Below are 17,699 nucleotides of genomic sequence, written 5' to 3' on the forward strand. Positions count from 1 at the left end.
TGTCTTCACAAAAATGTACCTATACGGAAAATATTTTGGGGCTGAACATGACCAGAAGGACTGAAGGACCCCACTTTTTTTTTTTTTTTTTTTTTTTACCAGGTTCTCTTCCTACAGTTCTTTTGGCATTCCAACAAACCAGTCAGTAGAGGTAATTTCAGTGTTAAGAAGTATGCTTTGTGGCCTGGTTCCCTTTGTTTGACCAGTCTTCAAAAGAAAGAAGCAAGTCCCATATCAAAAGCAAGTCTTGGGTGGACGTATGAAGGACAAGAGAGAAGGACATCCTGTTTTTCACTAGAGGAACTTGGATGGGACATTCTATGTGGAAGCCATGGCTTGCCAGAAAGTACAAAGGATTAGAACATTTCTGTCAGGAAAAAGTGGTGGGAATAATGAAATAAAACATAGGAACAAATAAGGTAGCTGAGGTCCTGGGCTTTGACACAAAAAATTAAATCTGATGCATCAGGAAATGGGGAACTAATGGAGGAATAAACTTGTATGTGTAAGGCCATGTCAGTAAGCAAACAAGAGCTGCACCTTCTCTAAGTATGTATCATGGGCAAACTTAGAGAGGAGCCGTACTTGTGGGATGAATGTGACATAAATGTAAAAGCAGCTCTGCTGTGGTTTCACAGGTTCATAGTTTTCAGCTGCCCAAAATCCTAGAAGCAGCTCACCTACTTGAACTATGCCTCGATTCAGAAAGGATTTCCACATTATCTCGGTATAAAAACTGTTGTTTAACCTGGGATCACCTGCAGACTAAGACAGCACTAAATCACAGAATGGCTTGGGCTGGAAGGGACCTTAAAGATCACCTAGTTCCAACCCCCAGTGTGCATGCATGAATATATGATACATATAAATATGCAAGTAGTCAGTGTGCAGCACATGCTTATACACCTGCTATCACCAATAGAAATCTTGTCAGTACAGCCATTTGGGCCTAGGGAGAGAAGATACTTGGCTCACCCTGAAGTAGACATCAAGGCTATGTTGTATTGGTAGTTTACATGCATCTGGCACTGTTCTCTGGCAGTAAGAAAAGTGATGTGGAAATGGCCCACGTCAGTACTAGCCTCCAGAACACGAAGATCACATCCAGTTTGACTACTGGATGTGGACCCTGACCTATATTAACTCCCTAATCATGCAGAAATTGTTTAGAATAGTGCTAGACAGCTCGTTAGGCTACAAATAGGCTAGATCTCCACTGCTTATACTGAAGCTTGAATACCTCGCTCACACGTGGGCATCTACTTATAGCTACATACATTCACGTGCCTTACTCTTCCTCTGAATCCTACCTCGGAGCACTAGCACCTGAAACGCTTCCTTATTTTCAGCTTGCTTGAAGGTAGAAGGGTCAAACGTTAATGACAAAACAGTTGTAATGGTATGGCAGAGCTGCAGCTCTGAGGAATTCAGCCTTACACAAAAAGCCATGGCAATGCAAAGAGAAGCTCCGTGTGGCTGTCTGTGCATCTTACATCCCACGGATATTAGCTGAGAGAAACTCCACTTAAATCAGCTCAGTGCAGTAACACACATGCAAGCCAAATGAAACTGAGGAGATGCACTGAATTTTAGGTTACGGTACAGCGCTGTCAACTCCATAAGCAACAAAAATAGAGACACAGATTTTCATATTTATATAAGAAGGTGCATAGTAGTAGTGGGAGGTGAAAGGGAAAAATGATATAGTGAGCAAGCTGATTAGCTTTACATTTCTGAAACACTTTATAGTATCTGAGTGAAAAAAGCATCTGAGAAGCTTGGCCCAATGTTAGCACAACACGCTTGTGTGTCTGAGAGAGACTTTGGACAGACCAAACTATATCAGGTTGCAAGTGCTGATGCTTTAGCATTTCCATGAGGTGATACTTCAGGTCCAGCCTGAGCTGTAACCTTTACTACAAGTCCTTCTGCTTTTTTCTCAAGTTCAGCCCTAACTACATATATATACGTATGTATGTATGTTTGCTTGTTTGTTTGTTTGTTTAAAGTATGTTAGGCAGCAGCACTTTTAATAAGGGCTTATCAACATAGTATTTATGCTCTCTGTGTACTGCCTTGACCTTGCTGGTGCTCTTATTCAGTATTGAGAAGACCTAGAATAAACAGAGGCCTGTTTGGAGAATTTGTTCATTTCCCTGCTAACTGTCTAATATGTTTGATGCATGCATGGTTTCTGGGTTCCCAAACAAACCCAAACAAACAGAAAATATTAAGTGTTACCAGAAAAGTAGGTAATTCCATATATTAACCAAGCAGTTTTTAGATGAGTGGTCTCATGTCCTTTTGAATGACAGCTAAACAAAATGCATGGCTAAGCACAAAAACATTGATAAAACAGTCAAAATGCTTCTAAGATCTCTGGATTGTCCTTACTTCCTTCAACGAGATTTAAGCACTGAAGGGAGGTAATGTGACAGAAAGCCTTCAGGTACAGAAAACATACTGCCAGAAAATAAAACCCTCGCCTTCCTCCCTTTGGCAAACAAGCAGTACAATTTCCCCAGGTTCAGTAATATTACTTCTTAACATGCATTTTTTATTGGTAGAGCCACAAAACACCATTTTTTGACACAATACCTGCAGAATTCTTGGCTTCACAGCACTCTTCTGTGCATTGGCAATGTTTTGCTTGTCAGATGGCAGAGTCCTTAGCACGAGATGTAACCTTGTAATCGTTCTACATTAGGCATCTATTTGCCCTACCTTTCCACCTCCATCATGAAGAAAATGGACCTCAAGTCACTGAAATTAGATTGAATTCAGTTTCCTCCCCTCTGCAGAGCTGCAACAGCGTTGATTTATTTTAAAAAATAACCCCCCTTTCAGGCTTTCGTTCTAAATCACGGTGTGCACTAGTCATGTAACTGGATTACAGGAAGCATTAACACCAGCAATTGCCCTTTCAAGTTGAGCAACCAACAACATTGCTACAGGCTGGAACAAAAAGGGTCAGCCAGGGCAAAACAACAAATGTTGCCACTTGCCCTATATAATAAAAACCAAAAAGCAGCAACAAGCGGCAAGTGCTAGTTCAAAACAAAGAGGGAATGACATACATGCATTCAAAACAAAACAGACTCCCTTGGCAATGACATTAAGATTGCAATCTACTTAACATGAAATTCATGAGGGAGAAACAGGGAGAAACCAAGCATCCAAGTGCAGAGACCTGGAAGAAGCAGGGCTGTGCTTGGATGATGGCAAGCACCCTGCTGTGGGACAGATGCCCTTTAGAGGAAAACAACTTCGAAATTTTTTATTTTGGGATTACTCCACTGGTTGCCCAAGTCTCCCTGTGCTTCTGCTTTAAAATATATGCTTCCCAAAAGGCTTTTTCTGAAGGGATGACATTAAAACCAAACTAAAATCCCTGTCCTTCAACACACCGAGAGATAACTGAACATCCCGAGCAACAAGCAGCTTTCATGTCGTGATTAGCTCACGCTGTTATGCCCCCCCTCAAAGCACATATGGTTCCCAGCCAGAACAGAAGGTTTCAGAGCAGCAGCTCCATCCTGCAAATGCAGTAGCAAAGCTTCAGACCGAGGTCACTTAATGAGAACTTAATGTAGATTTAATAGATCTTTTTTTATGTGACTCCAGTTGAAAATCTGCCTCACTTAAGTTTTAATGCAGTCACAGAGCCAGTCAGCTAACATCAGAGTAGCCCCAGAATATTTTGCAAGATTATTCCATTCACAGTTGAGCACTGTGGATCTCCAAATGCATGCAAGGCTCTGCTAAAATAATAGTTCTCAGGTAACACCACCATTAATGAAAAAATAAGAGCTCGTGCATATTCTGAACTCCTTGCACTAACAGAGAGCTTTCATCTTCACGGGAGGTGAAATGCTTGCCGTGGGAGAAAAGACCAGGCACTTTTGTGCTGGCCAGGCTTTCGTGCTGGCCCTAATGGCTGCAGCAAGCACAGGGCATAAATGTATTCAGCTTGTTTGACATTTCCTCCTCCAGACCAGTACCATTCAGCATGGGGACTGTGTGGACGGTTGATATGTCCCTGTGAAGCAAGGCTGTCAGTCCCTTATTTTGCTCTGAAACGGACTGCAGTAGCATGCCTCCATAGAACTGAACCTAGACCGCTAATTACATCAGCCATCAAATCTCAAATTAGGAGGCTTTGCTCACAGGGAATGCAAACATGCCCAGAACACAGCTTTTTGAGGCTAGATCTCTATTTTTTAACTCTTAAAACGAGCCCTTACTGCACTCCACTAACCTCGGTGGCATGCAGACAGCTACTCAGTGCCTTCACAAGGGCAGATCTCCAGAGGTACCAGCAGTAAGAGAAACTATCGATTGTGAAACACTTCAAGTGCTAACATCTCCCAGCGCTGTACACTCTGTCTTCTATCCTTGTTTGCAAAGGCCATTCTTTTTTAATCTAGCATCTTTTGTACAAAGCATTTACAGAATTAGGCAAATAGCTGCTGATTGTAATTAGCCACATTGTTTCAATTTAATCTTTATTAGTTAACTCTAATGGGTGAGTGAGCCGTTACGAATGGTTGTTCTTCCCTCCAGAAAGAAGAAGGATAAACCCAATTCTGCATCATCAGGCAGGGCTCACCATGCACCGGGGTGAGGCAGAGCAGTGTCCGTGCAGAAAATACGCAGACTGCGCTGCACACCCCACAGGGGACAACTCTACTGACACTGTCCTGCTCCCCTGGCATGAAGGGTGAAGATGCAGCAGGGTGGCATCAGTGTATGGCTCCACTGATGTGCTGTCGACTGTAAGAAGGAGGGCTGCCATCACCTTGCTGAGAATGGGAAAGATCACACAGGTTACTGAATGAAGAGGGTCCCGGACCGTATCTCCCAGCAGGAATACACATGGCTTACACCAACAAAAACATAATTCTTAATTTTTTTCAAGAAACAGACTTGCTTTCAAACAGCTACGTAAGCATAATGGTGGATTTGTTACAGAAATAGAAGTGAATGAACCCTTTGCATCAGACTTTTAAAATCTCCCTGCCTCTGCAGAATTGTTCACTGAAATATATTTTCTTGTGCCCTATGCAGAGTAAGTTTAAAACCCATCCAGCAGTGCAAATATTAATCAAGACAAGAGGATTAAAGGCATTTGAGGCAAAGGTATGTTCTTTGCCTACAGAGAAGCTATATTCTGCACTGGTTCATCAGATTGCTTGTTGATCACGGAAAGGCTATACGAATGCAAGTTCTACTAAAGTGAAGAGCTTCAAGATGTGTGGTCACTATTTAGATTTACATGATCAGCCAGGCAGAAGAATATGAGCTTTGGATACCCCACTTTAAAATCTGTGTCTATATTTATCTGTAAGCATATTTATTCACAAAACAGCTCCAGAAACCAGAAAAAGGCACTTACCACAACAATCACATTTGTTGCAGGAATGGGAAGATTTTCCACTTCTAAATCTTGACCAGCCATAGCTAACAGATTGAGGGACGGGTCATAGGCAGGTCTGGGGAAGGTTGATTTAACAATTATTGCAGGGTGCAGCTTGTTTATTTTGGTGTGGGAAGAAGAATGGAAATTTTGTTTGGAATTCTTATAACTGTCTGTATCCAGACTTTTCTCCACACTCTGCACATGGTGATAAATAAACACAGGTTTTCCACTCTTTCGCTGATGAATTGCCAAAAAGTGGTCATTGTCTCCAGAAAAGCAGCCTGCAGAAAGAAAAGAATAAGTTTAGAATGTCTCTCTTGGATATTCTGTAGATGATTCTAGAAATTTGATGAGATCTTTGGGTTCTACAAGATTTGGAACGGTTATTTGTGGAATACAAGAATTCCCTTGAATGCAATTTCTATAGCGATAGCTTAGCAACACCACAGAGAGTCTACTAAGTATGTTAAGTGTATTAAATTCTTAAATTCGTTTTTACAGTGCTTTTTCAAATGTTTTCTACTTCTAGTCACGGTTACATTTCAAAAATGATATATGTGCTGAGCCAAGTCCAACTTCTGTACTGGTATTGACTTCATTATCAAAACATATGCAGTCCACTTTCTGATGTATTTAATCACCTAGGAATAACAAAAAATGAGAATTGTAATGATCATCTTTAATATATGGGAATTGAGGAAAAAAGGCCAAGAACCAGGTCAAGAAATCAGACTTAAACGCGTAAGAAAGAGAGAAAAGGTAAAACTCAGATGCTTGCCTCCATAACCACAATTTACCACCCCACCATTAGGCAACTGCATACAGAGTACATATACATCCACCTCTATCACCTCTCCATGTTTGTAATAGAAGGGGGCTGTCGCACTCCAAACCTTCCATGCTGCTGCCATGAGATGAAAAATAAGTTTATGTTTGATAGTCAAAGTACTTCCTAATGATGCCTTTCTAAAAGGAACCAGAAATAAACAGCCACAACAGCCCAATTGAGCTGCTCGTCTGGGAGACAGGCTGTCCCTCTGAGCAGAAAAATAGGCACAGATCATCTCCTTTATAGATAAAAAGTAACTGAAGCTGAATTAGTCACCTCCTGGATGAGTGCTCTAAGAAACACGCTGTGGTACAAAAGGGACTTTGTGTTCTAAGAGAAGTGAACCCTGAGAGCTCGCTCTGCTCAGCTTGGGATTTCTTTTTCAGAAGCTGCTGGAGTTAATGGGAATGGTGAATTTGTGCACTGGTTTTCAGCTAGGAAAAAAAAAAAACACATTATTTTAATTCTCATAATGAGCTGTGAAGAACAGCTCCAAACCAACTACATTTTTCCCTTCAGGTTGAACAAGAAATCTTTTTGTTCTGTTCAGACTGATTTTTGCCTCTGTTTTTTTTTTGCTTCTATAAGCAAATCAAAATAATCAGCCATTTGCACAGCTCTACCCGGTGCCCTTAGGAGATTTCAGTGTAGGTAATTACATTCTGTTGACCTAATTTCCTTATGAAATTTCAGTTAGGAAAATCAACGCCAATATCTTGTCTGTGCTATAGTATTGCTATGCATCACTGGGATCTGCGTTCACTGCCAAAAGTGGGTCCATGTCAGTAGGCAGTGAGGCAATTCGTACCATACATGAGCAGAAAATCAATAGGAAGACAGAACACAGACTCAGGCATTCTGCAGTACGCTTAAAGATCCTCCCAATATAAAGTACAATGCTAAACCCAAGGCTATGCTTTTAAATGGAAAAAAAAAAAAAAAAAAAGCCAATTTCTAGATGACCACTGAGGACACGTTGCCAAGTTTAATTGCAAAGATCACTGAGAGCAGAAAAAAATGAGAAATTGCAGAGTATGGTCTTAGGGATAGCTGAATTTCAGAGCTTTTTAAGCTTTCTGGGATCTCATTCAGATTTCTGGGGGCTGGCTTCATTGATAAAATCCTGAGGGCTGGTCTTAACCTAGCAATTTGTAGAGTTACGTGAAGGGCAAAGTAAAAACAAGGGAACTTCAGCACTTCTCACAGTCCCCTCTTCACTGGCTTTCTTTTCATGTCTCCATCACAAGCAACTCATATTCCAAAGCCGAGCATATTAACTACAAACACACTTTGTGTCTGTGGTTCCTCATTGTTTCCTTCACTCCTACTTCTTTGTTTCTGAGGGAATAAAAAGCACTGTGTTTCCCCAGGAATTTTTTACATTGGATTTCCTCCTCACTTTAATATTCCAAGTTCCCCTTTTATTTCATTTATTTTTACTGAAAGAAGCAGAAAATATAATTACTAGTCCAAATTTGTCACTGAATAATATTAAAGTAAATTCCAAGTAAAACTTCAGAGTTAATCCTGTCTGAATCCAGAAAAAAAAGAATAGTTGTCTTATTTTTGATAAGCCAAGAGTTTAAGGAATTCCCCCAAAAGCTCATCTGCTCACAAATCTTATTTTTAATAGCAGTATCACCATTTCTGACTAAATCCTGACAGACTCTCTTCCTTTGCAATGCTAAAATCACGGCAGTAACACAGCTCGCTGCAGCAGATTCAATACATGATCCATCACCACAGATTTTCAAGATGGACAGCAAAATACAATTTGGTAGTGACCCATTCTGTAGAAATGAGCAATTAACTAGTCTATTTACACAACGTACCCTCTGCACTCAGACAAATGTATTTTTACCAGCTGACAGCACAGAAGGTCAAACACGACCCAAGAAAATTACCAGGCTGAACTTAGTTTTCTGAGAAGTCCACACAGCCCCAATAATTTCAGCAGGTTCCATGCACTGACAGTACCCGGTGTGAAAACTTCATTGATCCCAGTAGATTGTGGATGAGGCCCTAAACAAGACAAGACTTTGACTCCCAGACTGCTACCTGTACCTCAGGCGACCCTAACATTGGCCACCATTGATCCTATGGTGGAACCTAAAGCTTCCTCCGATAAACATTCTTTCTTGTCCCTGCCATCCAAACCTCAGCTCTGAGCACAGTTTGCACCAACGAGGCACTCAGAGAGGTTAAGGCAGAAACACCAGCACTTCTGCTACACATACCTACAAATATTGCCGGTCTCCAGCCCTTAAGAGGGAGAAGATAGGGAGTCTCTTTTCCTTCCCATATCTAGTTCTGTACCCACACACAAAAAACAAGTTCTCCTCTGAGGCCCCTGGGGAAACCACCAGAAACTATGAAGAACTGAAGCAGCACAGTATGATAGCAAAAACTGATTCAGGTGTCTTTTAATCTTCCGCTATATCAAGAAACACAGGGATTCAGAAAATGAGACTTAGGACAAGACTCAAAAAAAAAACAAAAACGAATTCCTAGAGGAGTCTCTTCCATAAGCTTAGCAAACTTGATCCTAAAGTGAATTTTTATATTCCAGTCACATTACCCTGTTTGAACTCTACTTCAGAGCATCATTATTCATGACGGATTTGCAATCATTCATCCAGCGCTTATATCGCCCTTTACTAAAATAATTTTATTCCTTCTCCTAAAATTCCTCCCTCCCTCAAGTGTATTTACAAAGCGTTATCATTTATTCTGCCTTGGCGTTGAGGAGAGTAGACTAGATGTTCAGATTGTGATTTCATGCTATTTCTTCTAATCAAAAAGAGGATGAATCTTCACCTATTTCTCAGCTAAGTATAGTTATTTTTAGGAAAATGGAAAATTTGATTTCAGTATTTTATTCCAAAATGAACAACAATCAGTGGCTACTTCCAGACTTGCATCAGAACTTATCTCAGCAGCATGTTTGTATCTACCTTTGCTCCTGGAAGACAGCCTCCCCTTCCCTCTCATGTAATAACCATTCCAATTCTCTTTGGTAACAGATGCGGCACTAACTTTTATACTGGTTTGACTTGTTGATTCTGTCTTCCAGTTTTCTACCTGTACATTGTTCTGATGGGTCAGCGCTCTGGCTTAGGTTCCTGATGAATATTGCTACTTCTTCCTCTGGTCTTTCCTACCAGTTGACTTTGACTTCTTCCCTGCAAGGAGTTCCTTCTTCCATGTAAGAAGTTACATGCTGCTTCTTTTCCTTAGTTGTTGTTGGCTTTGTTTGTTTGTTTCTCTTGTTTTTGTTTGTTTGTTTGCTTCTTACAAGCAAGAACACCTCTTTCTCAATTTTGCATGTTCTCCTATTGGTTGTTCTATTTCTGTCTTCTCTTTGCTTCCATGCTCCTCCACTGTAACCCTCTTCTTTAGTTTAGATTCCTCTGCACAACAGTCTTCTTCCTCAAAATCTCTGATTATCTTTAGTTGCATTTCTAGTCCTTGGAGCTTTGCTTCTAGACCTTTTAACAGCTGCAACATTTCATCAAATGATAATGTGCAACAAGAAACTCCACAGTAATGTAGAATGCATATTTTCTATTTTATTGCTTGTATTAATTTCAGTACTCCACAGTAATGTAGAATGCATATTTTCTATTTTATTGCTTGTATTAATTTCAGTATTTCCACCATTGCTACCAGTTGTCATCTTTGTCTTCATCATCTTTTCGGGAAAGTAGAACAGGAAAAAACCCTACCAAACTCCCTTGCAAGCTCACAATGTATTTCTTTATCCCTGCCTCATCCACCTTACTGAAAAAAAAAATTAACATATCAAGAGTAGTCAACATCTCTGATGGGAAATAAAAATGTTTTAAATGATGCTGAAAGCACAAATGAAAACAAAAGCTGTCTGGAGGCAATATGCCTTGCATCTGTACTGTCTAGTTAACAGTATGTCTTACCATCAGCAAAGTAGTACATCAATCAAACCTAAATCTCATTTGGATAGGCTGCACAGCATTAGCCCATCAAAAACTACTCTTCAACTTTAGCAAGGTAGACCAAGAACTATTACTATTCTGTGATTTGGTGATATGACTTCACTAACCGTCAGAGAAATAGAACAGACTTTCAAAAGTGCTTCCGTGAGGCCAACCAGGCAAACCTGAAAAGGAGAAAGTATGAATCCACTTTCTAGCTTGGTAGCACCTATTGGAAGTTTGGGAACTGGTAAAAGAATTCACCTGGGAAAACCCTTTCCCACATATAGCAGTCCTTGTCGTAGAGGGACTTGTAGGCTGTGGGACAGTTTCTGTGGTGCGGAGTGCAACAACAAAACACAAATCCTGATCAGGTCCTTCCTTCAAACCACTGCCTTCTCTTAAGATAAAACTGTTAAAGCAATACAAATGAAGCTATTCCTTACCCAAAGTAGGCTGTTAGACCCAATGACTTTTCATCAGGCATGCTCCTGCATGGCTTCTCACAGCCTCCTCCAGCTAAAGGAAGTTTCTGTGCCCCATTAAGTTCAAAGTCTTGCTTATGGGCAAAGAGGAAGCACACCTCACACATGTAATTAAAGCCAAGAGTTCATTGTTAGCAAAATGAAACTCTTAAAGGTCTCATTCAAGAAGCAACATAGGACTAGATATAATTGTTATAGAAAAACAAGAATAACAATGCAGGTAGAATGCTTATACAGATAAAATGTCACACTAATAGCAATAATGCAGTAAAAATTGTTACACATACACTTCTTAGCTTCTATCCCCGTTCTTTATGGGAAGGACTCTGTGATTTCCTAGCAAGGTCTGATATGCAAAAGGTATGTTTTTTATTAAAAAAGTGTTTTGTATTAAAGGAATAGCACCCTTTGTATGTCAAAATTCAAAGCAAGTGACCTGCACCAGAGCTGAGCAAACACAGAACAATTGGAAAAATTTGGAAAAATATTTTGATTTGCCCTTGAACAAAATGTTCAGAACTTCTGACTGAAACAAAAAGTTCAAATGATCAATAAGGACAAAATATGTAGGCATCTTGGAGGTGTATATTCATTTTCTGTTCTCTACACGTGAGGGAAAACACATGCATATGTGAGAGAGAGAAAGAGTGCGAGAAAGAATTGCAAGGGATTCTTTTCCTTCTGTGATAAGCAATCTGCTGAAAATAGAAACGACTGTAAATTCATTTTTTGCTGAATTAGTCCTTTTCAGTAGGGAAAAAAAAAAAAGTGCTCTGGCCAAAAACATCCACAGCTACAGTGAGTTAGAATTAAGCACATCGGTGCTATCTTTTTCAAAAAGGCACTTTGCATCTCATTTTATGGGCCTGTTGCCTAATATGTCAATAATGAAACTGGATACTACAGAGCATTGATTTCAGTAGGTCCACTCATGTGAATTAATGGATGAGCCACTGGTCCCAAAGGCCCTTAAGTATTCCGCCATACTCATGCCCTGGCACCGACGTACCATATGCTTTCTCATCAGACTTTTTTCTCTCCAGAAAATGTGAGAAGGTGCCACACCAATGTGCTAATTTTGTGATTACCGTCATTTTCCAAATGAAGGCTGTGGCTAAATTCTGCTCTGCATAACGTGGATGTAAATATATAGTATCTCCATGGAAATCAGTAGCTGTTATGAAGGGAAGCAAACTTCAGTCTTAAGGTTTTAGCAGGTGTGGGTGTTTGTGGTTTTTTGTTTTGTTTTGTTTTTCTGTTTCACTAATACTGCTCTAGGAGATCACACCAAGGATTTCTGAGCAGATTTTATTAAGCTTCTCCAAGCACTTATTCCGAAACCATGCTGAAAATCATGAAGGGCAACAACTGTGCTTTACAGAATGAACCTTACTCCTTCTCCTAGCCCCCTACCAGGCCTGAGAACGTGCCTGCAGAGGGGGGCCACCTCCACAGCCACCTGCTGTACCTGGTTTGCTGCCTTCTAGACAGAGAGACTCCCCCAAGAGATGAATTTGTGGCTTTTAAGCAAGGCTCCTGCTTCACTCTCTGGAGAAGCTGGAACCAGCCTTTGCTGTCTAAGATGTTTCGGTCTTCTCATAATGCACCAAATGAAATTGTGCAGGGATTCCAAGATCACAAACCTCAATAATTTCCTAATGGCTGTACTGAACATAACCCCCTTGTAGATGATGCCTTTCAAAAATTGTGAATAGCACGAATTTCCACATGTAAACACATGACAAGAATCTTCTCTATTTCTTCAAAAATAATACGAAGCCAGACACTGAATTATAAAGCTATTTTTCCCCAGCTGAACTTTTAAGGGGACAGATGACTACCCTCTGATTATCCACGAGTCTCCTAATAAAAGGCACAAATGTCTATTCTAGTAAAAACACCCACACATGCCCGGCAATATGTTTTCTACTGAAGGCAATTATAAGTACCAGCTACATTTAGATTATGTTAGTGTAATGAAGCAGAATTCCAATGCATTTTTTAAATCAATAGCTCCTTCACATTCACTCTAAATGTATTTAGAAGCTAGCATTATTCACACACTAGTATGAGGCTACTGAAATGGATCTGATGGCAAATGCATTTTGTGCAAATCGCATTTCAACCCTAGAAATATCCTGGAAAATCCCCAGATTTTCTTATTTTTGTGACAGAACTTGTGTGATTTCTAGAAAATAGGACCCCCAATACTTGATTAGGAACTGCAGTCTACTCCAGTCATTTCTAACCACGAGAATACAACACACTGCATATTCGACCAGGAAATCTGCAGGACTAGTTTCTGCTCAGCAGGACATGGTAACATCACCCTGCGGGCTTTGGTAGCAATTAAATGAGAAGTGGCCTAGCATATTTATAAGATATGTTTCTCTACCTGGAGAGTTTTGCCCAAAGAAGTGTTAGTTTGTGGTCAAAGCATTGCCCCAAGAAAATGAAATGCCCCTATTTCCTCCTTTGAATTTCACCTGATTCAGCCAACGGGCTTGGAGAATGGATCTACCAAGAGGCTAAGACTAGGACCTACGTGCTTCCTCTCTGAAAAGGCTGGTAGGGAAATATTGGTCCATACTGACTAAAGGATGTCAGTGCATCTCTTCACTGATGAAGAGAAGAATAAAGTGAGGTATTAGAAGCCCTGATGAAGCTACCATAAGGCCTTTGCTCAACCAACCATGTCTTAGATGACCTAACCAAATCTTCAGGTGCTAACTTTTTGCTTTTCCTGTAGCAGAATTTGTTCCTCTTCATACAAATTTCATGCAAAATGCTTTCTTCAGATTTTAACAAAAGGCAGGGGGTGGGTTAATATGCTAATTGTTAACTAAGTTTTTTCTAGTCTAAATGATTTTCCTGGGTTATTTCCTATGACCAGATATTTAATCCATCATATGTTTTAACTCTTTTCATACAATCTACTAAAAATGAAAGTGAGGTGAAACAGTTAATTAGTTGAGTAATCTCGATGACGCAAATAGCTCTAATTGCATGTTAGTCTAATGCATCACTTTGTGGTTTTGCTACCACCTGCCATTCTTTTACAAGGAAACAATGCTCTCTAGTCATCCTGGGAGACATAAATTTTTCACCGCAAGAACACGTATTAGATCATAGCAACTAAAAAGGAGTATAACCTGTCTTGCACTCTCTCACGCAATGCATAATAGAAGTCAAAGATTCATGCTGACCTGTAATCAGTAGCTACAAATTTAGGTCTTCCTTTAACAGCAAGCTCTGCATACGTTGATTACTTCACCTGCTGCACTCAGCATAAGGGTCTAATTCTGTTTCCAGAAATGCACACACAAGTGTCTTTGATTTCAGCAAGAGATATACCAGTATACCAACAGTACAACAGAAGTTAATTTTCTGTTTACACAGCTGTCATGTTTTATTGGAATAGGTGTCTGAATCAACTTAGTAAAATGATACCTTTTTAAGGACATGGAAATTCTCAATCACGACAAGGCTATTTCCTTTTTTTTTGCAGATACATATGTGGCTACTGTGACACGAATGTAATAGAATTGCCTTTCCATAGCATACTAGATTTGCAATATGACATGCATTGCCTTTCTATTAAAAAACACTATTTAAACATATTAGAAAATGAATTCTTTTTGCAGTAGTATCACATCAGGTAAATGTAGGGCTATGTTTTCTCTAAAATCTACTATCACCAATTGACATTACAGGAGATTTTCTTAACATCTGCTGACGGTTTCTTTGGCATCCCTTATGCAGAAGCATGTCTCGTGTATATTCATCCTCAGAACAAAAAGAAACGTGAAAAGCCAAGCACTTTGCATCACAGTACAAAATACTGACATTTGGGATATAATTTGTGATCCAACACTAGTGGCAAGTGGAATGCATTTTATGATATCACATGAACCAAAGCTGCAAAAGCACCATCAATAATTCATAAGTTTAGGCTATACATAAAAGATGTCTGTAACGGTACTCCATGAAAGACCAAATTTTCTACTTGCATCAGATGAAACGGGGAAATCACAGCAGTTTAAGCTCGCTGTGTTATTTTATCGTTATGACATCTTCAGTGACTTCCAGCAGGAGCCAGCCGCGCTCAGCCCTGCCTAGAGGAAGCCCGGTTCTTGCAGTCAATGGGAGCCGTGCCCAATATGCAAGGGCTGAATTCAGCTCCCGTCCAGCCTTTCTGTTGCTTTCTCTGAAACACTTCTTTTCCAAGATTGCCCGGGGAGCAAAGTAGCACCATATGAACTTCTGGGAGGTATTTTTCTCCTATTTTCCTCGTGATTTTCGAGGCCTTTTCATGATAAAGGTCAAGCTTTGTAGGCTTTCTCAGTGACTTAGGGAAACAAGTTAAACTTGGTAAGGAAAGTAGATGGCTTTCTGGCAGGAGATAACACCAGTTTCCATTAGCAGGGTATAAAAACGAAGCACATCTAAATGAACGCAAAGCCCACTATCAACAGAGGATAAACGGAGATTAGAAGACAAGCTATGCCCAACAGAGGCTGCCCACTAATTTCGTACACGCGATCGTTTTAATACGTGCTGTAAAGGAACAACCTAACAGCGGCTTACGGCTTTTATTGAAACGGATCACGAAACGCGCCCTGCCTCTCCGTAACCCCACGCAGACGGGAACGAACATCGGGCGTAACAGCGCGAGCTTCCCAAGGCGAAGGGCTCCTGGGGTTTACGAAGCGAAGCCTGGCGTACCGGGGCAGTGCGATGCCGGTCACCACGGCGAGGCACTTCCCCAGGCGACGGCACACGGAAGGATGGGGTGCCCGGGCACTGCCGTACCCCCCAAGTCCTCCTAGCGCCCCGTGGAGTGGGGGCACGAAGTTCGGCCACTTCCAGCGGCTCTGCAACACGGCGACGCCGAGGCGCTGCGCCCGGGCGCCGCTCCTCTGAACACCAAGCAGGGCACCGAACGGTGCTGCATTTCGGGGTGCGCTTCATTGCCTCGGCTAATTAGACTTCGTGAAGTGCACGCAGGGCGGGTTTGTGACGCCCCCCCCCCAGCCTGAAACCCCCCCTCAGAGCCCTGCTGCCACCGGACAAGGGAGCAGCAACGGCGCCCGGTCCCCCGAAACCGACACGGGGCGCCCCCAAACAACGCTCCCCTCACGGCGGGGCTCGGGCCGAGGGGCTCGGGGGGGGGGCTCGGAGGGGCTCGGGGGGGTCGAAGAGGTTCGGAGGGGCTCGGAGGGGCTCGGAGCGGTTCGGAAGGGCTCGGCCGCCGGTCGGGGCGGGCGCTGTCCGTGGTGCTGAACGGCGCCCGCCCGCCGCCAGCCGTTACCCGCTCCCCCCCCCCCCCCCCGCCCTCCCGCCACAACAGGTGCTCCCGGCCGCCCGCCCCAGCGCCCCCGCTCACCTGCGGCGCGGAGCTGCAGCAGGAGGCACAGCGCGCGGAGGCACGCGGCCGCCCGCCGCATGGCGCGAGCGGAGCCGAGCGGAGCCGAGCCCCGCCGAGCGCAGCCGAGCACAGCCGAGGCGGGCAGCGCCGCGACGCCGCGTCCCGCTCCCCCCCCCCAAGTCAGTGAGCATGCCTGGGAGCGCGCTGCGCATGCGCAGCGCCGCGCGGGCGGGCGGTGGGGCGGGGGGCGCCCGCACCTGGCTGTGGGGAGCGGGCTGAGGGGAACGGGGGCGAAGGGACGGGAGGGGAGCGGGGGGGCACCGCCGGGCACAGCCGCACCTGCGGCCGGGTGGAGGGAGCCCAGCTCGCCGGCTTCCCCCTCAGGGTCCAGCCGGAGCCGCAGCCCGGGCTCGCTGCCGCAGCGGAGCGGTGGTGTTGCGTCTACCTGGTACCAGAGGGCGGGGTGTGGGGGGGGTTCGCCCCAAAAGATGTGGGGCGTCTGTGGGGGTTTGTGCTCCCCTCCGATCTGCTGTGAGGCACGCGGGGTTGTGAAATAAACGGTTAGCAAAAATCGCGTGATGGGAATGATGGCTGATGTGAGGTAAAGTAACGCTCGCTTGGGGTCTGCTGAGCTGCTGGCTGGCAGCGGTTCAAGCCAGGCCAACGCAACACCGACGTAGCAGGAGCTCAGGAAATTTGGTACCATGTACATTACAAACCCAAATAAAGAGGGCACACACAAAACAGCTGTGTAACGTGATCGTTTTCTAAAGTTGAGTTTAATTGAACAAAAGAGTCACTGGAGGCTAACCGTGAAAGGAAGCGACGGATGTGTCACCCGGCAAGTGACCCATCTACAAGCATACGGTTGGATGTGGCTCATGGTCTGTCCTGCATGGAAACAACGCTTCTGAAGTGAAGCAGAAGATAATAGGAGATTAGCAGAGCTTTCCTGCTTTTAGTTGTCTTCAGATGGAGCTGTGCAGGCATTTTCTTCATGTCACAGAATCATAGAATCGTTAGGGTTGGAAAAGCCCTCCAGGATCGCCTGGTCCAACCATCCACCTACCACCAATGTCACCCACTAAACCATGTCCCTAAGCACCACGTCCATCCTCTCCTTGAACACCCCCAGGGACGGTGACTCCACCACTTCCCTGGGCAACCCGTCCCAATGCCTGACTGCTCCTTCCGAGAAGAAATGTCTCCTCATTTCCAACCTGAACCTCCCCTGGCGCAACTTGAGGCCATTCCCTCTTGTCCTACCACTAGTTAGCTGTGAGAAGAGGCCGACCCCCAGCTAATGATGCAAAGGGCTGCACAGGACCTGTTTTCTAGATGCGATTGCATGCGTGACCGTACATATGCAAGCAAGCTTCCTCTGCTAGACCCCACATGGCTGTTGACATGCTTATGGGCTGCTGGGATGTTCAATTGACAGCACCCTCAGTGAAAAAAGGCTTGGGCTGGGAAACAGCTCTCAATCCTGAGCTCTGCCCGAAACAGGGAATTAAAAGGATCGAGGGGGTTTTGAACGCAAAGTGGCTTTTGAGCTTGCCTTTTTAACTTTTGTAGGTATTGTGCCGCAGATGCCCTTCTAAGTCACAAGGTCTCTGCTGCTTCTTATACTGAGATGGTACTTTGCTGT

The 17,699-nt window shown here is 43.3% G+C and overlaps 1 protein-coding gene across 1 annotated transcript in view; it reads right to left on the bottom strand.

Annotated features, from left to right (window-relative positions):
• PTPRR (protein tyrosine phosphatase receptor type R) overlaps window positions 1–16,215 on the bottom strand; it is a 144,633-nt gene extending 128,418 nt beyond the window's left edge. The window contains exons 1-2 of the mRNA XM_080579605.1: window positions 16,070–16,215; window positions 5,396–5,700 (exon numbers count right to left, since the gene is read on the bottom strand). Of these exons, the coding sequence (XP_080435731.1) occupies window positions 5,396–5,700; window positions 16,070–16,130 (366 nt within the window). The 5' untranslated portion in view covers window positions 16,131–16,215. The remainder of the gene's footprint in view (window positions 1–5,395; window positions 5,701–16,069) is intronic.
• Between the last annotated feature and the right edge of the window lie 1,484 nt (window positions 16,216–17,699).

Source organism: Anser brachyrhynchus, assembly GCF_964034855.1.
Source record: "Anser brachyrhynchus genome assembly, chromosome: 1".
NCBI lineage: Eukaryota > Metazoa > Chordata > Aves > Anseriformes > Anatidae > Anser > Anser brachyrhynchus.